Source organism: Pleurodeles waltl, chromosome 10 (genome assembly GCF_031143425.1).
Source record: "Pleurodeles waltl isolate 20211129_DDA chromosome 10, aPleWal1.hap1.20221129, whole genome shotgun sequence".
Lineage (NCBI taxonomy): Eukaryota > Metazoa > Chordata > Amphibia > Caudata > Salamandridae > Pleurodeles > Pleurodeles waltl.
This window is the reverse complement of record NC_090449.1, coordinates 277,381,426-277,403,979: the sequence shown is the minus strand read 5'-3', so window position 1 is coordinate 277,403,979 and position 22,554 is coordinate 277,381,426. Positions and strand designations below refer to the sequence as shown.

At 41.9% G+C, this 22,554-nt stretch overlaps 1 protein-coding gene across 1 annotated transcript in view; it reads left to right on the top strand.

The window, feature by feature from the left end:
• Positions 1–20,361, top strand: part of GRIN2A (glutamate ionotropic receptor NMDA type subunit 2A) — a 1,722,233-nt gene extending 1,701,872 nt beyond the window's left edge. Inside the window, exon 13 of the mRNA XM_069210410.1 lies at positions 16,507–20,361. Within this exon, the coding sequence (XP_069066511.1) occupies positions 16,507–18,303 (1,797 nt within the window). The 3' untranslated portion in view covers positions 18,304–20,361. The remainder of the gene's footprint in view (positions 1–16,506) is intronic.
• The last annotated feature ends 2,193 nt before the right edge of the window (positions 20,362–22,554 follow it).

Sequence of the window (22,554 nt, the reverse complement as noted above, 5' to 3'; positions counted from 1 at the left end):
CTCCAGGATGTCCCCAGGCTAGACATCATCAAGCAGTAAATGGTGGATACAGACTGTGCCTCACACAGGAACCAGTAGGCGCTGGGGAAGGCATATAGGCCATTTTTACCTACTCATTTCATAGTAGTGGGGAAATCAGGAAACTCAACCTATTTCTTGCTTTCCACATTTTCCTTGACTGCACATACATAATGAAAACAATGAAACAATGCACAGCCGACCAACAGGCTCTTAGTTCCCAAGAAAACATTGCAAACAGATGGTTTCAACTAGATTCATGTCTCAGAATTTAGGAACATAAATTGTAACATTTATCTATCTATAATATTGGGAAACATGTGTATTCTCTAAAGATTACTGTCTTAATCAATTACTGAATAACGTCTCCTAAAGTAGCAGATAACTGCGAAGAATAGTTAAAAATACTGACTTCGCTAAATTCCAAATCGATATTTTGAAATACATTGAGCATTGATCAGCTGATTGCTAATTTCTTCCACGTTCTTTTATTCCAAATGGAACTAAAGCAGAGGAAGCTAATCCTGAACCTGGCTAGGGAAAGATGTATTTAGAACACTGCTTGTAATTCACTGAGTAAATGGAGACACATTGCAGGATATTCAGGGGGTCATTCCGACCCTGGCGGTCCATGACCGCCAGGGCCGGGGACCACGGAAGCACCGCCAACAGGCTGGCGGTGCTTCCAGGGCCATTCTGACCGCGGCGGTAAAGCCGTGGTCAGAAAAGGGGAGAATCCTCCATGGCGGCGCTGCTTGCAGCACCGCCATGGGGATTCCAACCCCCTTCCCGCCAGCCTGTTTCTGGCGGTTTACACCGCCAGAAACAGGATGGCGGGAACGGGTGTTGTGGGGCCCCTGGGGGCCCCTGCACTGCCCATGCCACTGGCATGGGCAGTGCAGGGGCCCCCTAACAGGGCCCCAGCAGGATTTTCACTGTCTGCTTTGCAGACAGTGAAAATCGCAACGGGTGCTACTGCACCCGTCGCACCCCTGCAACACCGCCTGCTCCATTCGGAGCCGGCTTCTATGTTGCAGGGGCTTTCCCGCTGGGCCGGCGGGCACCCTTTTGGCGGTCGCCCGCCGGCCCAGCGGGAAAGCCAGAATGGCATCCGCGGTCTTCTGACCGCGGAGCGGCCATTTGGTGGTGACCGGATGGCGGGCGGCGACTGCCGCCCGCCGCGGTCAGAATGACCGCCTCAGTCCCGAAGTGAGCCATTGCAGCGTATATATTGTGGTAGGAAGTAGTATGAAAAGTTTAACTTGTAAAGAGTCATAACTTAAAAAGACTGGTCGTAGACTTCAAATACAAATAACGCATTGGTTCGTCTTGCTAATACACTTATCTGAAAATATATAATCATACCCAGAGATGAATGAATGTGTAGGTGACAATGTATGCAGAAGATAAACACAGCAGTAATCACGTTAACAAATTAATGGCAGGGAACACATGTAATTTTCATAGGCAGATTAAGAAAATAGGGGTAATATGCAGAACAGCAAGACACATTAAAAATGGGTAATAGAAAATATGGTACGAAATGCTGCATCCAATGTGCCAATGACCGTTATATTTTATTTACATGAGGTGCAACGTGCTATAAGTCCCTGGCCTCCATATATGGCCATTTATCAAGAAATTGTTGCTTTCAAAAAGTATGAAACAACTTTTTGCCACGTTTTCAGTTAGAAGTGCTAACGCGTCCTTTATGATAATTTATTACACATCAGGACTCGTTTTAGGCCAATGAATCTTTTGACCCAGTTGAGAGACACCTTAGGACGAGATAGCTAATCAATATGTCAATTAATACATCAATAATGTCATCAACATTTACCACAACAATGCATTTCAAAGTCATTAATCAATTCAAAACTCTAACATGACCCTGCAGCCATGAATAACCACACCAGTTTAGTAGAATTTTATAAGTTTTATTCCCTATTAATTACAAATCTAAGAGCAGATGCGTTAATCTCAAGACCAAGAAACATAATAGCTTAGTTACGATATGGCAACTTTGGTAAGATTTCATTAAGGCGAGAATTCACAAACATCAGAACATAACCCGGCGTAAACATAGAACAATTTAGCAGTGTCAATAATACGTCAGTTCAACAAAGCATAGATTTGGTTCTTTGTCTATTTGCGTCAGTTTAGTGAACACCTGTCCTAACCACTGATTAGCATTAGCATGTTGGGCTTCATGCAAAACAGTTTAGAACACCAATTTGGAAAACATCTAACTATGGTCTCTGTCAAAAGTAAGCAGTTGGTACCTAGAAAGGAAAAGCAAACAGACAAATCACAAATGCATTGTCATAATTACCCTCCAAAGTTTAGGTCAGCGCACAGGTTCATTCTTCGTCTTCAGGACATCAGTCAAATCACCATCTGTCAGAACTCAGCTCTGGGGCAAAAGGGCACTTCCCTCATAAGGAGGTAAAGTGTAAAATGGACAAATCTAAGGGCGAGGATGGTTTTAAGTAAACCAACAAGTCACCAAACAGAGTGACAAAGTTTCTGGATAAAATCAATAGCACTCCCTAACCCATCTAAATGACTCCCTGTGACATGGGTTTTTATCCCTTTTTCGTAGTACATTCCCCCAAAATTCTATTGGACTTTTGTTATACCCCACTATCTTTAACCTATCAGAAAACACATTAGGTCACCTACTCTTTCACCCTGTATTGATTTACAAGTCTCTGATTGGTCCTCTTATTTGGTGTCTTCAGAGGTGGCACATCCGGTATGATTTCATCTTTCTGTAATTCTTTGCACATCTTTTGGTCAATAGCTCCATTGTCTTCACCGGTTTGAATGACCTTGTACATTACATTAATCTACACTGTTTCATTTTGTTTTAACATTATTCTACAAGCAAGGAAAAATTAATGGGAACGGATCTAGCATGGTTACATTCGTCTTCTAGTTTGGAGAAAAAATTATATTAAGGTTGTGTCCTTTTGTGAGTCAGCACACTGCGAGATAGGAAAAATACATTTAATATGAGAGCCATACAGCTAAGCTTCGACTCATGCTAACTTAAGGCCTATGAGGATTTCTGCACAAATTCAATAATGTAATCATTAATAATTAGTATAAACTTATTTGATGTAATAGTAATACAGAAACATTTTAGTCATCATTATTAGTCCACGTAGACATTGGCGGCCACTCCCCGTGGTCACATTTCAGGTGCACATTTAAGCAAAATTATTATTATAGTTTCTATGCAGCATTATCACACATTAATTCATAAACATTTCATGTTAATATAGATTATATAAGCTACGCTCTCTCAGTCCCTCCTCTGATGACGTTCGTCTCACACAAACCTTTCCCTTTTGACCTTTCACTTAATTTTTCACCTTGCGCATAATACGCATTTCAACATCTTGTCCCTTGTGTGAACTCTCCCAAATTTCATTAAGCATTTTCTCCCTTTCATTTTCTTCATTCTTTTTATTCCTCTTTGTCCAATTTCTTTTAATTTTGTCATTGATTTTGCATGCCCCCCACAAACCCAATAAACAGACCAGAACAATTAATAGACCCCCTAGTATTTTTGCAGTACTACATTCCAAATGTTGCTAAACCAGCTCCCTACTCTGGCAATTCCTTTTCCCACTTTCTCCCACATTGCAGGTTCCTTCAAATCAAGTCTTTAGTTAGGTTAGTAAGCATACCTCTAATCCTTTTACTATTGTCAGGTATATATGAGCAACAATGACGCTCGTTGAGCATTTTGCAGACTCCGCCGCTCTTTGCTAAAAGAATGTCTAAAGCAAGCCGATTTTGAAGAGTCATAGCTCTTTCCGCAGCAAGTTCAGTATCCATCAGGAGTATAGCCCCTGTAAAATTTGTCAGCATGTTATCTACAAAAGTAGACAACTTACGAATCTTTATGGAGTTTAAGATAACCCCTACTGAAGGAATTATGGCTCCAAACATGTCTCCAACGACAGCAGCCGCTGTCTCTCGTTTTTGTCTAGCATGTTGTAATTCAGAGGTTTTAGGTATTTGCTTTAAGTCATCAATCTGGTAAATCTTTGGGAAAACTATTCCCAAATAACATGTCCCATACCATCCCTTAGGGAGACAGTAATAAGCATTAAGTCCACAAATATAATAGATCTCAGGGATCGCTGGATCCTGTCCATTTAACATGAATGTCCATTTACTCTGAAACAAAAACACATGCCTGCATTCACTCGTTCCCACAAATAAAGTGTCATGTTCAGATTTCGGCCTATATATACAAAGCCCTCCTACATGTAATGCATCTATAGCTAGTTTTCCTTGCGTCTTTATTGCGGTGTAAGCATAATCATTTGCATATGTGCGTTTCTCTAACCCTTTTCTAATCTTTCTTTTAATGCTTTGCGTCTATCATCAGTGTGATCTAAGAAGCTTTTCTCTACAGGTGTCAATAAGCAAGTCAGATTATTGCGGTGTGCATAAGCTGTCCCAAATGTAAGCGTCGGTTCGAAGAAACCTCTAACTAACTTTATACTATGCTCCTTAGCTAACTTATTCAGAAACTCAATCACTGGCACAAAAGAAAACACCGCATCCAAATTTGAATACAAATATTGCACATGCTCTTGATTATAGAATCTTGCTAGTAGCAAACTACAACTTATCCCGTAAGTTAGAGGAAGACTATGGTAGGTGACCCCTTCTTGCACTGATGAAGGAATCTTTGTGCACACATAACAGTTTTTCACATCCATTGTTTCAACATACTCATTCAGCAAGCGATAGAAGACATTAGTGGAAAGTTCCCCTTTTGAGTTAGTTCCCTCATGCAAGTGTCTTGCATCCTGCTCAAACTTTTCCCACGGTGTTAGTGTTGTAGTTTCAGGTTTTGAAGCATTGTTAGTTGCTTTCTTATCCAACCACGGTATTCCCACAATTACTCCCACAATTACTCCCACAATTATTATTGCACACACAATACCTAATATAAGATTTAACCAACCACAAGCCTTACCCTTTTTATTACTACCTCTCTTATAAGCGATGTCTGTAAAGAATCAGATAGCAGAACAATAATCAACTTGAGGACGATATAAAACTCTATTTTTCTTTTCTTGATGCAAAAGTCTCTTTCTCTCTGCGTGTATTTACAGCGTTTCAATCACTCCAGGACCCCTTTGTCAAATCAGGTTAGCAGCTTGTCATAATCGGGATTTCAAAGTCAGGTTATCAGTGTCGCATCTGGTAGTTTATAAGTCTCTTTCTCAGCTTCTCAGTTTTCAATGTCGATTTTTTTTTTGTTTTAACAAAGTCTCTTTCTTTAATTGATTTCAGGTACCGTAGTATTGGCCTGGTACTTCTCGATCAAAACAGAACGCAAAAAATTCTTGTTGCCATTCAGATGTTGTTGCATATGCCCACTCAGGACCTGCGTACCTTCTATTTGCGGTTCTTTTCCTTTTCAATCTGCGTTCGCCTTGCAATTCTCCTCCACTTAGATCCTCTATTCAGGATGTATCAGTTTCTTCTGTTATTGTTTCACCTGATACGACCCTTTCTTTCGCAGCCTATTTCTCTGGCCAGTTATCTCCCTTATGCGTCTTTTTCCGTTCAGGACGCTGAACAGCACCCTCCTCTTGTGCTATGGTGTTTTCTCTTGATGGACCTGCAACTGGCTCAGGGGATGCCGGTGTGCTTTGATCTCTATCTACTATTTCCCATTCTTCTTCTTCTGGATCTGTGACAGGTTCAAGCTCTAGCACGTATCCGTCTACTTCTGGGAGAATCTCTCCGTGATTTAGTTCTCCTGCTGCCTCTACTGAGATAGGCACACTGTCACCTCTCTCAAACTCGTTTACTGTTTGAGGGACTAGGCTGTTCTCAGTGGGCTCTCCCCCAGTCTCAGTTACCCCTTGGCTATTTTCAGGCCCTGAGACTTCCTTCTCTGGACTTGCTGAGTTGGATACTTCAAGTTCCTCATCAGTTGGACACGTTACCTTCTTTGTGTGACTGGCATGTATCCAGTTTGGAACGCCTGCACATTTAACAGCAGTGGTTGTTGTCAGTATTACTTGATATGGCCCCTTCCAGCACGGCTACAAACACGACTTTCTCACATGCTTCTTGACAACCACCCCATCACCGGCTTGCAGGGTGTGACCTGGATCACTGATCGGTGGCAATGTGTTGGCTTCCACCTGATGAGAAAAAGAGCGAACCACATCAGCCAAACCTTTGCAGTAGTCCAACACCATATCAACCGTGATATTCACAAGAGCATTTGCTGGCACTGCGGGTAGCCTCATAGCTCTACCCATAAGGATCTCGTGGGGTGATAGTCCTGTCTTCTTATCAGGGGTGTTCCTCATCGACATCATCACTAAGGGCAATGCATCTGGCCATTTCATATTGGTAGTTGCGCACATCTTTGCCAGTCTCGACTTCAAGGTACCATTCATTTGTTCTACTAGTCCTGATGCTTCAGGGCGGTAGCTACAATGCAGTTTCTGTTCAATGTCTAATGCAGCACACAAGAGCTTAATCACCTCATTGTCGAAGTGTCTGCCCCTATCTGATTCTATAGAGACCGGAAACACGAACCTGGGTATTAGTTCTCTAAGCAGCAGCTTTGCAACTGTGAGACTGTCATTTCTACATGTGGGGTAAGCTTCAATTCAGTGGCTGAAAACACACACAATCACCAACACATATTTCAATCCTCCACAAACAGGAATCTCAATGAAATCCATTTGCATCTTGCTAAATGGACCGCCAGCACTCCCTATGTGGCTCAAAGTTACCACAGTCCTTTTCCGGCATTCATCTGTTGACAGATGATGCACTTGTGACAAGTAACCTCTGCGGCATGTCTGAATTTTGGGTTAAACCAGTCAATCTTGAATGGCCTGATCATTGCATCTCTCCCAAGATGTGCCTGTGCATGATAAAGCCTCGCAAATTGTGACAGAAGACCGTTTGGCAAAACCAGTTTGCCTTCCTCTGAGACCCACAAGTCATCAGTCCTTTGCACACATTGCATTCTCTGCCAGGAGCATTTTTCCTCTTTGTTAGCACAACCCTGTAATGTTTTTAGCTCATCTATTGTATCAATCACCCTTAATGCAAGGTTCAAACATGTGTCATTTTCAGTTTGCGGTAACAATTCCCACTGGTCCTTAAACGATATACAGTTCAAAGCACAAAACCTTGCGACTTGATCTGCATAGCCGTTTCCCAGGGACACGAAGTCTTGTGACTTAACATGAGCATTGCATTTCACCACGGCTATTTCAAGAGGTAACTGAATCGCATGTAACACATCCTTTATTTGTTCACCGTTTTTCACAGGAGAACCAGAAGAGGTCATGAAACCTCTCTGCAACCACAATTGGCCGAAATCATGTACAATTCCGAATCCATATCTGCTGTCAGTATAGATAGTTACTCTCAGATTCACAGCTGCGTGGCATGCCTTAGTAAGAGCAATTAACTCTGCCACTTCTGCGGAAAACACTTTTTCGAGCCAGGAAGCTTCAATTATACCAGCTATGGCACACACAGCATAACCAGCTCTCAGCATTCTGACTGAGTCTCTCAAACAGGATCCATCAACAAACATAATGCAGTCATTTTCTTTTAACTGTGTATCTTGAATATCAGGTCGGGGCTTGGTACATAGTTCTGTTACCTCAAGACAATCATGCTCCACTTCCTCTTCATTATTAATCTCAGCACTTTCAACAGGAAGTAGAGTTGCTGGGTTTAATACAGTACATCGCTTCAGTGAGACATTAGGTGACCCCAAAATAATTGTCTCATATCGTGTGAGTCGGGCATTTGTCATGTGCTGGGTTTTGGTTTGAGTTAATAGAATCTCAACTGAATGTGGAACCATTACTGTCAAGGGATGACCCATCACTAGGCCTTCACACTGCGTGAGGATTTGACCAACTGCTGCAACTGCGTGCAAACAACCCGGTAAGGCTGCTGCGACGGGGTCCAAGGTAGCTGAAAAATATGCTACAGGGCAGTTTGCACCTCCGTGGACCTGTGTCAAGACAGACAAAGAACAAGCATCACGTTCATGACAAAACAGTAGAAAAGGCTTCGTGTAATCAGGCATACCCAAAGCTGGCACCCTGCACATACACTCTCTCAATTCCATAAATGACTCAAGCTCTTCTTTGGATAGGGTTATGGTATATGGTTCATTCTTAATCTCTTTTCCTGTCAGCTTTATCAATGGTTTAGAGATAATTGAGAAGTTGGGTATGCACTGGCGACAGTAGCCCACCATTCCCAAAAACATACTGACATCTCTCTTTGTTGTCGGGGGGTTCATCTGCAAACTAGCTGTCACCCTTTCCTTTGATATTCTCCTGGACCCTCTCTCAATCAAGTGTCCTAAGTACTTCACCTCTTTCTGACAGTACTGCAGCTTCTTTGGCGACACTTTATGTCCGTTCTTTCCCAAATGGTTCAGTAAGGCAATTGTGTCATACTTACAGTCATCTTTTGTCCTGGAAGCAATCAGCAAGTCGTCAATGTACTGTACTAGAGTCGAATTGAAAGGCAGTACTGAAGATTCTAAGTCCTTTTACAATATCTGATTGAAGATGGATGGTGACTCAGAAAACCCTTGAGGAATTCTGCACCAACTGTACACCTTATCCAGGAATTTAAAACTGAATAAAAACTGTCTGTACTCATGAAGAGGCACCAGAAAAAAAAACTTGTGACAAGTCTACAACAGTGAACCATTCAGCATCACACGAAACCTGAAACATGATCACTGCTGGGTTTGGCACTATGGGGCAACACTTTACCATAATCTTGTTTATTTTCCTCAAGTCCTGCACAATTCGAACCTTCCCACAAGGCTTTTTCAAACCCATTAGCTGCTCAATACTTCCTTCAGGACTCCTTGTTTTACAAAGTCCGCAATTATTTGTGACACCTGAATAAGGACATCTTGTGCCAAATGGTACTGCGGCACCTGGGGAAACACTGCATTTGGCTTTACTTTACTTTAACTGGTTCCACTCCTTTTATCTTTCCCACTTCCTTTTGTGTCAAATCCCACACCTTTTCCGTCACTGTTCCCTGTAACTCGGCTGGTAAGTCAGTTACTGTAAGCATCGGGAATAAGGTTATCAAAGGGTAATCTTCATTCGCGGTTTCTGCTTCTAACTCTGAGAACTGACCATCATCCCCTTCATCATCACTGTTTGTTTGCACCTCAATTCCATCATTGGAACAGGTAATCGAGCATTTCGTCTTACACAGTAAGGCGGTCATTCTGACCCTGGCGTTAAAAACCGCCAGGCCCGTGGTCCGCGGGAGCACCGCCAACAGGCTGGCGGTGCTCCTTTGGGCATTCTGACCGCGGCGGTACAGCCGCGGCCAGAAACGGAAAGTCGGCGGTCTCCCGACAGCTTTCCGCTGCCCAGGGGAATTCTCCATGGCGGCGCAGCTTGCTGCGCCGCCATGGGGATTCCGACCCCCATACCGCCATCCTGTTCCTGGCGGTTTCGGCCGCCAGGAACAGGATGGCGGTATGGGGTGTCGTGGGGCCCCTGGGGGCCCCACTTAGAATTTCAGTGTCTGCTTAGCAGACACTGAAATTCGCGACGGGTGCTACTGCACCCGTCGCACCCCTTCCACTCCGCCGGCTGTCGTGGAAGGGTGTTTCCCGCTGGGCTGGCGGGCGGCCTTTTGGCGGTCGCCCGCCAGCCCAGTGGGAAACCCAGAATGACCGCCGCGGTCTTTTGACCGCGGTACGGTCTTCTGGCGGTTCCCGCTTGGCGGGCGGATCCTGCCGCCCGCCAAGCTTGGAATCACCCCCTAAGTCTCTTCCCAGTAGGGACACAGGACTCGAATCACAGACTACAAACTTATGCAGTCCCTGAAAGTTGCCAATCTCAACTTGCACCGGATCTGTAATTGGATTTGTCAAGTACTGGTTTGCTACTCCGACCACTCTTATGGTACGCCCTGAAAGTGGTAATATTGGAACATCTGCACTTCTGACAATAGAGCGTGTAGCTCCGGTATCAACCAAGAATGAAACCTTGTGACCCATTACCTTTCCCTCTACATAGGGTCCCCTCTGATCTACTTCTAAGGACGCTGCAAGCCTGCACTCTTCACTGTCTGAACTGTCATCTGACCATTCCTCATTCATTCCATCTTCACCACGCAATGGGAATTGCTGTACTGTATTATTTTGGCTCATCACTGGACCTGTGACCTGCTGAGGAAGCATCACCTGTTGCTGTCCCATTGGAGCTAATGGTAGTTGCATTTGCTGTCTAGGTACCATGGGAGCCTGCTGTTGTACTTGCTGCATTTGCGCTGGTTGAACACGCTGCATTTACATCTGCTGCATGGGCTGTAGCCCATGCATCTGAACCATGTTATTTTGGAAGTTTGGATTTTGACTTCTCAATTTTGGACCTCTCACATTTTGTAATGTACCGACATTAGTGCTTTGTTGAACGACACCATCCTGCACCACATTTGGGCATTCCCGCTTCCAATGCCCCACGCCCCACACGCGTGACATGGAGACATCTTTTTCATCCCTTGCGTATCATTTTAAATCACCACAGTATTCAAATCTGGACCGCGATTCACAAAACCTCGACCTCGGCCTCTCGGTTGTGCCTGAAACACACCATTCCCTTGCGGTTGCTGCTGTATCATCTGCTGGATTCCATTTCCCTGCATACCTGCCTGTGCAGCCCTTTTCTGCATCACCATCACTTTCTCCTTCAGTTTTCTCTGCTTTAGCTCAATCTCGTCACTACAGTACTTTGCATACTGCAACACCTCATCAATCCGCTTCGCTTGCCAACAGATCAAATGATTCTTAATCATCTGGCCAACCTCTGGTCTCAGTCCTTCAACAAATCTGAACACGAGATGGTTCATGTCTTTCGGCTCAATAGTCTCAGTACCACGGTAATGTTTGAACGCTTTCAGCAATCTCTCATAGTAAACATGTATCGATTCTTTAACCTCCTGTGAGGTCCGGTCGATTTTCTGCCAATCAGTCACTTTCGGCAACACTTTCTGCTTCAAAAACTCAATCACTTTGTGATAATACGTCATTACCTCCTCAGATGGTGCTCCGGTTACCTTATCCCTTGCCGGCTCCTGTGTAGGCCAGTCTACACCTCTCTTGCACTCAAGCCATAAGTCGGGCGGAACAATGATCTCAAAGAAGGTATTCAAGTCTTCCCAGTGACACTTTGCAAGCTTCACAAACCTATCTGTTTGCTGATACCACTCTATCGGCTTCTCCCTCAACATGGGATAATCATTTGTGAAAGACAGGATGTCTCCCCTGGACCACAGTACATGAATTAGAACCCCACCAGCTGTTTCTCTCATGTGTAATATCTTTACTGATTCCGTATCTGGTGAAGTTTTTGCTTTACTCGATCCCGGACTGTCACCTTTCTCCTTGTCTCTTTTCTTTGCCCATCTGCCTTCCCACTTTTATAAAGCTCCCCAGATTTGCGCACTTTGCAATATTTCTTTTAAATGCGCTTTCATTCCGGCAGACCTCATATGCTCAAAGTCTTTTGAATCAAAGTCTAACCTGTAACTTCTTTTCAAATGTTTAGTATTCTCAATATCAATATTGTATTTGTCTGCCAGGTTCGCTAATTTCTGATGTACCTTACCTACTTCTTCAGTGATTTTAGGGCACAGATATCTCAATTCTGCTTCGGTGTATGACTCTAATCTGTTTACCCCCATCGTCCCTTCCACTAATTCAGCACCTTCCACACCCAGTCTCACAAAGTTCAGGTACTCATCTCTTTCCAACCTTTCTGGTTCCACTGCAGTTACTGTAGTCTTTTGTGAAGTATAGGTCTTCTCTAACCACTCATTTAGCTGTTGTACTGTAAAACCTTGCAGTGAAATATTCCCTGCATGCATCATTGGCGACTGTGAAGCATTTGTACTTATCGATTGTGGGGTTAGCACACCTAGCCATGCCTGTTTCATTGCCTCCAACGGTGCTTCAATCGGCTTAAGGTCTAACAAAGACCTTGGCCTTTCGACCGCTTGCTCTCCTGGGGCCATCAACTGGGGAGTTCCCATGGACCCTCCTCTTATTACATCTTGGGTCATTACTCCCTGATCACATATACCAGGTTTACCTTGCGCATACAATGGCACCGGTGGACCAACAGTATTTGGCAACGATATTGCAGCTGGTGTCTGACCTGGTCCCAAACCTCGTGGAGCAGACTCCAAAGGTTTGGTCCACTGAAGCCGGGGCAGGTATTAATGGAGGTTCTGCTGCTGGGTTATATCCTGGTATCAGTTGTGGCTGCGGCTGGGGCAGCAATTGTGGAGTCGGCTCAATCTGCACTAACCTCGATTTTGTATATATCGGGTCTGGCGGCACTATCAGATTTGTAGTAGTCTCTAGTACTGGGACGTCTGGATAGATTCTCTGTATCTGCGGTGGAGGTTGCAACTGAATCTGCTTTTCTGGTGCAGTGGGTACACTGACACCATTCTGTATCGAACCCGTATCACTAGTCTGTGCTGTATCAGTAACTCCCTTCTCCTGCGTCTGGTTCCCAGGATCCGCACTAGTGCTCGGGACATTGTCGCTTACCGCATAAGGTGGTGGGCGATCATGCAATAACTGATTTAAAAATTCTTCGTTATCTGAATCATCTTCTTCTTCCCAAGATCTCTTAATTTCTTTAGGCTTACTAGAGTCTTTGTCTGTTTTACATGTGGCTTTCTTTCCCTGCGTCTCATCTCCCTGTGTTATTGCTGGGAACAATTTTAATCCATCAACTATTCCCCGTCTCCACATTTTGCTCTCATTATCCCACCTAGCTTCCTGCTAGAGTCTTTTCTGCCCTTTCCATTCTTCTTTGGAACTTCTCTTGTCTCTGTTTTAAAGCCATTAAATCCCAAATTGCTAAAGCCTCATACTGAGCTGGCCTTGGAGGTGGTTTCTGTACACTTAACATCCACCTTAAATTTTCTAGAACTCTCGTATTGAACGTCCCGTGTTCTGGGAACGCCAAACATCCCTCTTTTTCTGTCAATTTGCACCACTGTTTCATCCATAAACAAGGCTCGACCCCTTTTTCCTCCATGACAATGTAAGCTGGAGTTCTCTCAGGCGGTGTAGGCTCCCCTTTACTCGCCATAATGTATGTGTCTTCTTTCAGAGCACTCTTAAAAGCTTTGACAAAGTTCATCTTTACGTCTTTCTTTTGTTTGAATTTAATCAAGAAGTGACTTTAATTCCCAGGACACTCTTCACCCCCTTTCTCAACCTATTGCCTCTCACGGATGGCAGCCAATCCGTGCGCGACCCCTCTCGACAACTGACCTATCTCAGCACGGCACCACTGGCGTCACACTCACACACTGCAGCTGACAAAGTCTTGCGGCTCGTCCGCCCCTCACTGGATTCACAACAAACTAATGCAAACATTTCTGCGATAACCTTAACAAAAACATCAATACAAATTTGCTGGTTTACTACAGAAAGGGTACACACTCGCTTCAGAACTTTACAGAGATTTCACTTGAAGCCTCAGCCACTACTTTCTCCTTCTCAGTTCCCGCATACGCAAGCAGAATTCGACCTGCAAATCCTACTCTCGACTTGTCAATGGTTTGTCCTAGTGCACTTTAGAACTCGCCAAATCTCCATCGAAGGTTTCTCTCACACATTTAGATTCGAACTCGACTTGTCAACCACGCCTGATTGACCTATTAAACCGCACAAATTACAACATAAACCCAACTCCGGAGTCTTAGACCACGACGGGTTTGTACATGAACAACCAACCACGTGGATAATTTTTAGCACAAAGCACCACACTCATATGAAGTACGCCAACTTCCCTACTCTCATACTGGGGAGTACGCCCACTCCTACTAAAACAACATTTACCGGGCCTAAATACACACAAACTTCACAAATCACCTGCAAAATGCATAAGCTGAGCAAGCGCAAATCCTACACCACACATGCTAAAACGCCAAGAACATTCCCAACTCACTTAGGCAGGCTCTGAGATCCCAGGAAAGTCATGGTGAATTTAGAAACACATCATACCTTCAATTTGCATTATCTCAGAACAAACTGTTTAAACAATGATTCTCCGTCCTAGGGCCCCAAAGGGCTAAACCGTCACTCTGCTACCGGAACTGCTAATGTGTCCTTTATGATAACTTATTACACATCAGGACTCGTTTTAGGCCATTGAATCTTTTGACCCAGTTGAGAGACACCTTAGGACGAGATAGCTAATCAATATGTCAATTAATACATCAATAATGTCATCAATATTTACCACAACAATGCATTTCAAAGTCATTAATTAATTTAAAACTCTACCATGACCCTGCAGCCATGAATAACCACACCATTTTAGTAGAATTTTAGAGGTTTTATTCCCTATTAATTACAAATCTCAGAGCAGATGCATTAATCTCAAGACCAAGAAACATAATAGCATAGTCACGATATAGCAACTTTGGTAAGATTTCATTAAGGCGAGAATCATAAACATCAGAACATGACACGGTGTAAACATGGAACAATTTAGCAGAGTGTCAATAACACGTCAGTTCAACAAAGCATAGATTTGGTTGTTTGTCTATTTGCATCAGTTTAGTGAACACCTGTTCTAACCAATGATTAGCATTAGCATGTTGGGCTTCATGCAAAACAATTTAGAACACCAATTTGGAAAACATCTAACTATGGTCTCTGCCAAAAGTAAGCATTTGGTACCTAGAAAGGAAAAGCAAACAGACAAATCACAAATGCATTGTCATAATTACCCTCCAAAGTTTAGGTCAGCGCACAGGTTCAGTCTTCGTCTTCAGGACATCAGTCAAATCACCATCTGTCAGAACTCAGCTCTGGGGCAAAAGGGCACTTCCCTCATAAGGAGGTAAAGTGTAAAATGGACAAATCTAAGGGCGAGGATGGTTTTAAGTAAACCAACAAGTCACCAAACAGAGTGACAAATTTTCTGGATAAAATCAATAGCATTCCCTAACCCATCTAAATGACTCCCCATGACATGGGTTTTTATCCCTTTTTTGTGGTACATTCCCCCAAAATTCTATTGGACATTTGTTATACCCCACTATCTTTAACCTATCAGAAAACACATTAGGTCACCTACTCTTTCACCCCATATTGATTTACAAGTCTCTGATTGGTCCTCTTATTTGGTGTCTTCAGAGGTGGCACATCCAGTATGATTTCATCTTTCTGTAATTCTTTGCACATCTTTTGGTCAGTAGCTCCATTGTCTTCACCGGTTTGAATGACCTTGTACATTACATTAATCTACACTGTTTCATTTTGTTTTAACATTATTCTAAAAGCAAGGAAAAATTCATGGGAACGGATCTAGCATGGTTACATTTGTCTTCTAGTTTGGAGAAAAAATAATATTAAGGTTGTGTCCTTTTGTGGGTCAGCACACTGCAAGATAGGAAAAATACATTTAATATGAGAGCCATACAGCTAAGCTTCGACTCATGCTAACTTAAGGCCTATAAGGATTTCAGCACAAATTCAATAATTTCATCATTAATAATTAGTATAAACGTATTTGACATAATAGTAATACATAAACACTTTTGTCATCATTATTAGTCCACGTATACATTGGCGGGGTCACATTTCAGGTGCACGTTTAAGCAAAATTATTATTATAGTTTCTATGCAGCATTATCACACATTAATTCATAAACATTTCATGTTACTATAGATTATATAAGCTACGCTCTCTCAGAAGCAATGTGCCCAAATGAATGAAATATTAGAGATGCACAACAGTGCTAAACACAACAAGGGAAGTTTGTGGAAACTGATCTATAAGGGCCTGGTTTAGGTCTTCACGAAGGGAATAGGACAGAATTAGATCGTCATACGGTGGACGAGATATCCGTGAAGGGACGAGACATTTGTGAAGGTGTATACCTTTCTGCCAAGACCTAAATCAGGCCCTAAGTATTTAACCCACAGGGACATGCCTGCACTTGTGACAAGAATGCTGCAGAAAGGCTGTAGACCACTTATTGCAGTGGCACAAAATGTTCAAACTACCTTCTGGAACTTTAAAAACATTTTTGGCCATGTCTCTATATTTTTTTCGTGGCCTAGCATTCTTAGGACCATTTTAGGTGGCCTACATGGCTCCTTAAGGATGGTGCCACACTTTACTGGTCTTGTTTGTTCCACAAGCTCCCATCACCGGGCTGTAGAGAGCATATAAGGATATGGTGGTAATTTACTTTTGCAAAGCACATGAGTTTTGGTAATGGTTCTACAGACCTTCATTCGCCCAAAGATGAGGCCCTTCACCGCCCTTAATTCTGTATTGAGAAAATCAGATATTTTTAACATGAATACATGTATGCTGGTGTATGATACTCATTAAGGTCCAGATTATAATACATAACATTTTCTTTTTCTAATTTCAGGGTATTTACAGCTGCATTCATGGTGTGCACATTGAGGAAAAAAAGAAATCGCCAGACTTCAATCTTACAAACTCACAGACCAATATGTTGAAGCTGCTACGGTCAGCTAAAAACATTGCAACTTTGTCCAATCTGAATCCTTCGCGGAGTAATTCTCCCAAGCGAACTTCAGACTTCATCCAGAGAGGTTCATTGCTCATGGACATGGTGATGGATAAAGGCAATTTAATATATTCAGAAAACAGGTCTTTTCAGCCAAAGGAGAGCTTATATGGCGAAAACATTAGTGAACTGCCTCTCTATGCTGGGAACAGACACAAAGACAATCTGAATAACTATGTTTTTCAAGGGAAACACCCCCTTACGCTGAATGAATCCAATCCAAACACGGTTGAGGTAGCTGTCAGTGCTGAGGCTAAGGTGGCCTCCAGGCCCAGGCAGCTGTGGAAGAAGTCTGTTGAAACACTGCGCCAAAACCAAGGCTCTTTTAAAGAGAATGGGGCAGAAGACATAAAACCCCCTCTGAAAAACCAGAGGTATCTTCCAGAGGATGGTGTTCACTCTGATGCTTCAGAGACTTCGAGTCGAGCCACTTGTCATGCAGAACCAGAAAACAACAAGCAACCTAAAGGTAAAGATAATCTAAAAAAGCGCTCAGTCGGATCTAAGCATCCAAGAGATTGTAGTGAAGTTGAACTCACGTATCTGAAAAGTAAGCAGGGTTCTACCCATGACAAAATACCTGTGTATACAATTGATACCGAAAAGGAACCCAGTTTTCATTTGGATCAGCCCCAGTATATTGAAAACATTGCGATTCAGCAGGATGGGGATTACCCAGAGATGTATCAAGATCTCAATGAGAACTACAGGAAGGTAGAACCTGTTCTGCAAATCACTCGGACTCCCATGCATAAAGAAGAAAGTCTTCCAAATAATGAGAATCAATACAAACTGTATTCAAAGCACTATAGTCTTAAGGATAAAAACGCTTCTCTCATTGAAATGAATGACAGATACAGACAAAATTCGACTCATTGCCGGAGCTGTCTTTCCAATCTTCCCAGTTACACTGGCCATTTTTCCTCCAGGTCTCCATACAAGTGTGACGCTTGCTTGCGTATGGGAAATTTGTATGATATTGAGGAAGATCAAATGCTGCATGAGTCCACCAATGCAATGCATCCTGAGGAGGTATATGAACATGAGTGGATGCAGAACAATGCTGTACATTTTCAGAAAAAGAACAAGCTGAGGATCAATCGGCAACACTCTTTTGACAACATCATCGATAAGCCGCGGGAAATTGACCTGAGTAGGCCTTCCCGGAGCATAAGCTTGAAGGATAAAGAAAGGTTTATCAATGACAGTCCTTATGCAAACATGTTCAATGTCCCATCAGAAAAACTTTTGAGCAACAAGGCCTCACTTTTTACTCGTGCTCTGCAGGACAGCAAGAGGAGCAAGTCCCCATATCCCGATCAGTCCTCAGAAAATCCTTACCTGCATTCTTACCGGGAGGACCAGCAGATGGTGCATGGGCGGAGCACTTCTGACATTTACAAACAGTCCTTAGCATCTAAATCAAGAAATGAGGATTACTTACGGTCATCCATAAAATCCACCTCGTCGTACTGCTCCCGGGATGGACGGGTCTCCAACGACATGTACATTTCAGAGCATGTTATGCCTTATGTTGCCAATAAGAATAATGCATACACAGCTCCAAGAGTTTCAAATTCCTGCAGCAATAGACGAGTATTTAAGAAAATGCCTAGTATTGAGTCTGATGTTTGAACCTTGCATTACCACTTTACCAATAGGGAGACAAACTGTAGTTGCTAACAATATAGAGGCAAAAACAGTAACGTTCTTTGGTGAGGCCACCATGAATTATTTTTAACATAGCCCTATAGTATTTTATACATGGTTTGCTATTCATAGACATTATAGGGACTAATTGAAAAGGGAAATAGTATCCATTTCTATAAATTATACTTTCTTAAACTTGCCCACATATATGTCAGCAACTAGCCTCCCTATTCTACCATTATTACTTTATTGTTTGTCATATGCTTTGTTACTGAAGCTCCTTCAATGTAAATCTGTCATCAAATGTTTAATAATTTTCTAATATCGAATAAGCAATATTGTATGCATGTAGTTTGACACAGAAAAAAGTAACACTTAAGAATGCATTTGCACAGCGACAAGAAGTGTACAAGAGAACAAGCAGACTTTCCAAAATATATTTTTCAGCATCTTCATAACGTTTTTGATCACAGGCAGTAAACTCAGGGCCCTACAAATTAGGACAAAACCAATGTGTTAGCACAACAAAGTGTGTTCCTGTTATGGACTATGAAGGATGCACGGTGAACAAAATTTGGCCCAAGCCGTTACAGACAATTAGTTGAAAGTCGCATGGACACTGAATTAGTGGGAATGGTTCTGGAACGATATGTTAGTGTAACTTTGTTTAATTCATTCCACCCACACTTCCTGGCCATCCAGATTAGCCAATCACTTCTGTATCACATATATTTGCCCCGCAACAGCTTTATAACCTGGTATCTATTTTAGATATTGCCAATCCTGCTCTTCCACATGTGTGACAGTGGACCTCATAATTAATCTTGATGTCGAGTCTCTATGTTTTAGTTTTCTTGAGCCCCCCTCAGATGATAACTCAGGGCTGTATAGTACTTTCTTAAACATTGACTCCAAGCGATGAGAAGTAGTCTCTAACATTGGTAGGTCACTCGTGATACCAACATGGCGTTGGCATCTGATTTGTTTCATGTGAAGATAATTATTCTTATTAAATTTCAACCAAACTCCAATAGCCATACATTTATTTTAATAAATAAGGAATGAAATATCATGTATTTGCATGCACTGTTAAAGGCTATCCCATTTTCGAGAAGTCCTTCTTTAAGTAAACCATGTGTATATGTTAACCTTTAGATGATTATTAAACACCTCGGATCATATTGTAACTAATATTTGCATCTGTAGTATACCCCTACATATACGAATAACGCCTGGTAACGCCTGGTAGGTCCTTCATCTCTGAGTCAGCGGTCGGGGCTGCCAGTTGTAGAAGTACACAGCATTGATACAAATAAGGATGATTTTATTACCACCTAATCCACTGACACTTACTTCATTGATGACATATTTTGCAAAACAAGACACATTTATACTACATCCTACAATAAAGGTGATATGGTTTACAAAATAACTGATATGCACTGTCACCCGTTTATGATATTGTCTATTTTTCTATGTTCTGTTATTGTTGTTTACAATGACAGCTCCATTCTTCCTTATGCTAGTTGGCTCAGTGAAAAATACTGATGTGTGATTTAGCAAACATCATATATTTTTTTGTTTCATAGATGTCGTGTACATTTTAACGGTGTTACACATTCAAAGACTGATAGAGAACCGAGTTGATCCACTCATATCTAGTATGCACCTGTCCTTCATGCTTGAAATGGTTAATCCATTTCTATTTAAGTTGTTCTAGTCATATTTCTACATTTGGCATAATATGTAAACCATTATTTATTTGCAGTTTAGGAGATACCATACAGCAAATTGCCACCTCCTATACATTTTTGTAATTCGTTCCTGTAAACAACAAAAGCATTGTGTGTGCCACTTCTGGATAGCCTGCATTTATAGTTGAACCATGTAGCTACTTACGAAAAGAACATGTGACAAAACTAAATGCACATGTAACATATAAACCCTGTGTACAAAAACTGATATGAAACTATTAGACTTGTTAAACGAATAAATCAGATTAATGTATAAAATGTGAAATAGACAATAGATATCACATCTGTCTGCGTGTCTGTCCGCTTGTCTCTGTGTTGTACCATGTGTACGAAACTGACGGTAAGACCCAGTGGCTATAATATAAACTGAAAAACATGAGATATAAGCACAGCTTTAGAAGATGGGTTCATCGGTTTTGAATATGTGTAACGTCGTTGCTCTCCCTTCTATATCCCACTCATTGCATACAGCAGTTCGGTAGAATTTCAAGCAAAAAATCAATAGAAAAATAAGACATATTCAAAGAACTGGAAGATACATTGGGCGACAGTGAAATTGAAATTTCTCTTGACTGTATTTCAGTGCACTCCATTTATGACAGACTCACACATATGCACAAATATGCACTGGATAGTTGTTTCTGGTCCACTAATTACAGAATGTAATTTACTACGCATTTAGGTTGTGTATTAGTGTCAGTATATAGATTTGAATATATTTTAGGCATGCATTACATGGACATTTCTGAGAACTACATTTCATTGCAGTAGAATCGTTGTAGACACACCTGAAAATATCACTAAGAGAATTGTGTCTAATACTTCAATATCTTTACACATTATTCCAAGCCTCAGTATATACATTCACAATGTAGTCTTTAAAAAGGTTGTGGGGGTAGCTCATAAGTCACTTTAATGCCAAGTTCTTAACACAATATTTAAGAAATCTCTTACCACTAACTTGGCAATACCAAGTGTGAGAAAATAAAATGTAAATCCCACTACACATCCATTGGTGTGTTTGTGAAGGAGAGGCTGGCATATTAGCGGAGATAAAGGCTGGTGCTGCAGACTGTCATGGCAATATGGGGCTTGTTGAGTGCTGAATGTCGTTACACACTTAAGTGGTTTCCCAGATACCCACTAGAAGGAATCTAGTGTCGTCATACTATTTCCACAATTTATCTCTAAGTGAAATTACTTCGTCCCCTTTACTTACAATAATTACTTAACCCCTTCGCTTCCAGGCCTTTTCCCCCTCAGGTGGCAGGCCTTTTTTTGGGCTATATGGGGCAGTTCGTGCTTAGGCCCTCATAACTTTTTGTCCACATAAGCTACCCATGCCAAATTTGCGTCCTTTTTTTTCCAACATCGTAGGAATTCTAGAGGTACCCAGGAAACCAAGAAATTCGCCAAAATACAGTAAAAATTATTATTATTTTTTTTTAAATGGGAAAAAAGGTCTGCAGAAGAAGGCTTGTGTTTTTTTTCCATTAAAATGGCATCAACACAGGGTTTGCTGTGCTAAAATCACAATCTTCCCAGCTTTCAGGAACAGGCAGACTTGAATCAAAAAAACACATTTTTCAACACAATATAGGCATTTTACTGGGACATACCCCATTTTTACTATGTTATATGCTTTTAGCCTCCTTCCAGTTAGTGACAGAAATGGGTGTGAAACCAATGCTGCATCCCGGAAAGCTAGACATATCTGAAAAGTAGACAAAAGTCTGAATTCAGCTAGGGGTCATTGTGTAGATCCCCCTAGTTTTTCCGGCAAAAAATAACAGCTGAAATAATAAAATATTGAAAATGAGGTGAAAAAACCACCCATTTTTCTCCACGCTTTACTCTGTAACTTTTTCCTGCGATGTCAGATTTTTTAAAGCAATATACCTTTACGTCTGCTGAACTCTACATAGGGCTTGTAGGTTCATCAAGAACCCTAGGTATCCAGACCCAATAAATGAGCTGCCCCTTGCAATGGGCTTGCATTCAGTACAGGGTATACAGCAATTCATTTGTTGAAATACAAAGAGTGAAAAATAGGTATCAAGAAAACCTTTGTATTTCCAAAATGGGCACTAGATAATGTGAATTACAGGGCTTTTCTAAAATAGACTTCTTTTTTACACAATGTCTTACATTTGGAAGGAAAAAATGTGGAGAAAGACAAGGGGCAACAACACTTGTTTTGCTATTCTGTGTTCCCGCAAGTCTCCCGATAAAAATGGTACCTCACTTCCATGGGTAGGCCTAATGCTCACAAAACGAAATGCAACATGGGCACATCACATTTTTACATTGAAATCTGACGTGTTTTTTGCAAAGTGCCTAACTGTAGCCTCTAGCTCAGCCGGCACCGAGGGATACCTACTAAACCTGTGCATTTTTTAAAACTAGACACCTAGGGGAATCCAAGATGGGGTGACTTATGGGGGCTCTCACCAGGTTCTGTTACCCAAAATCCTTTTGCAGA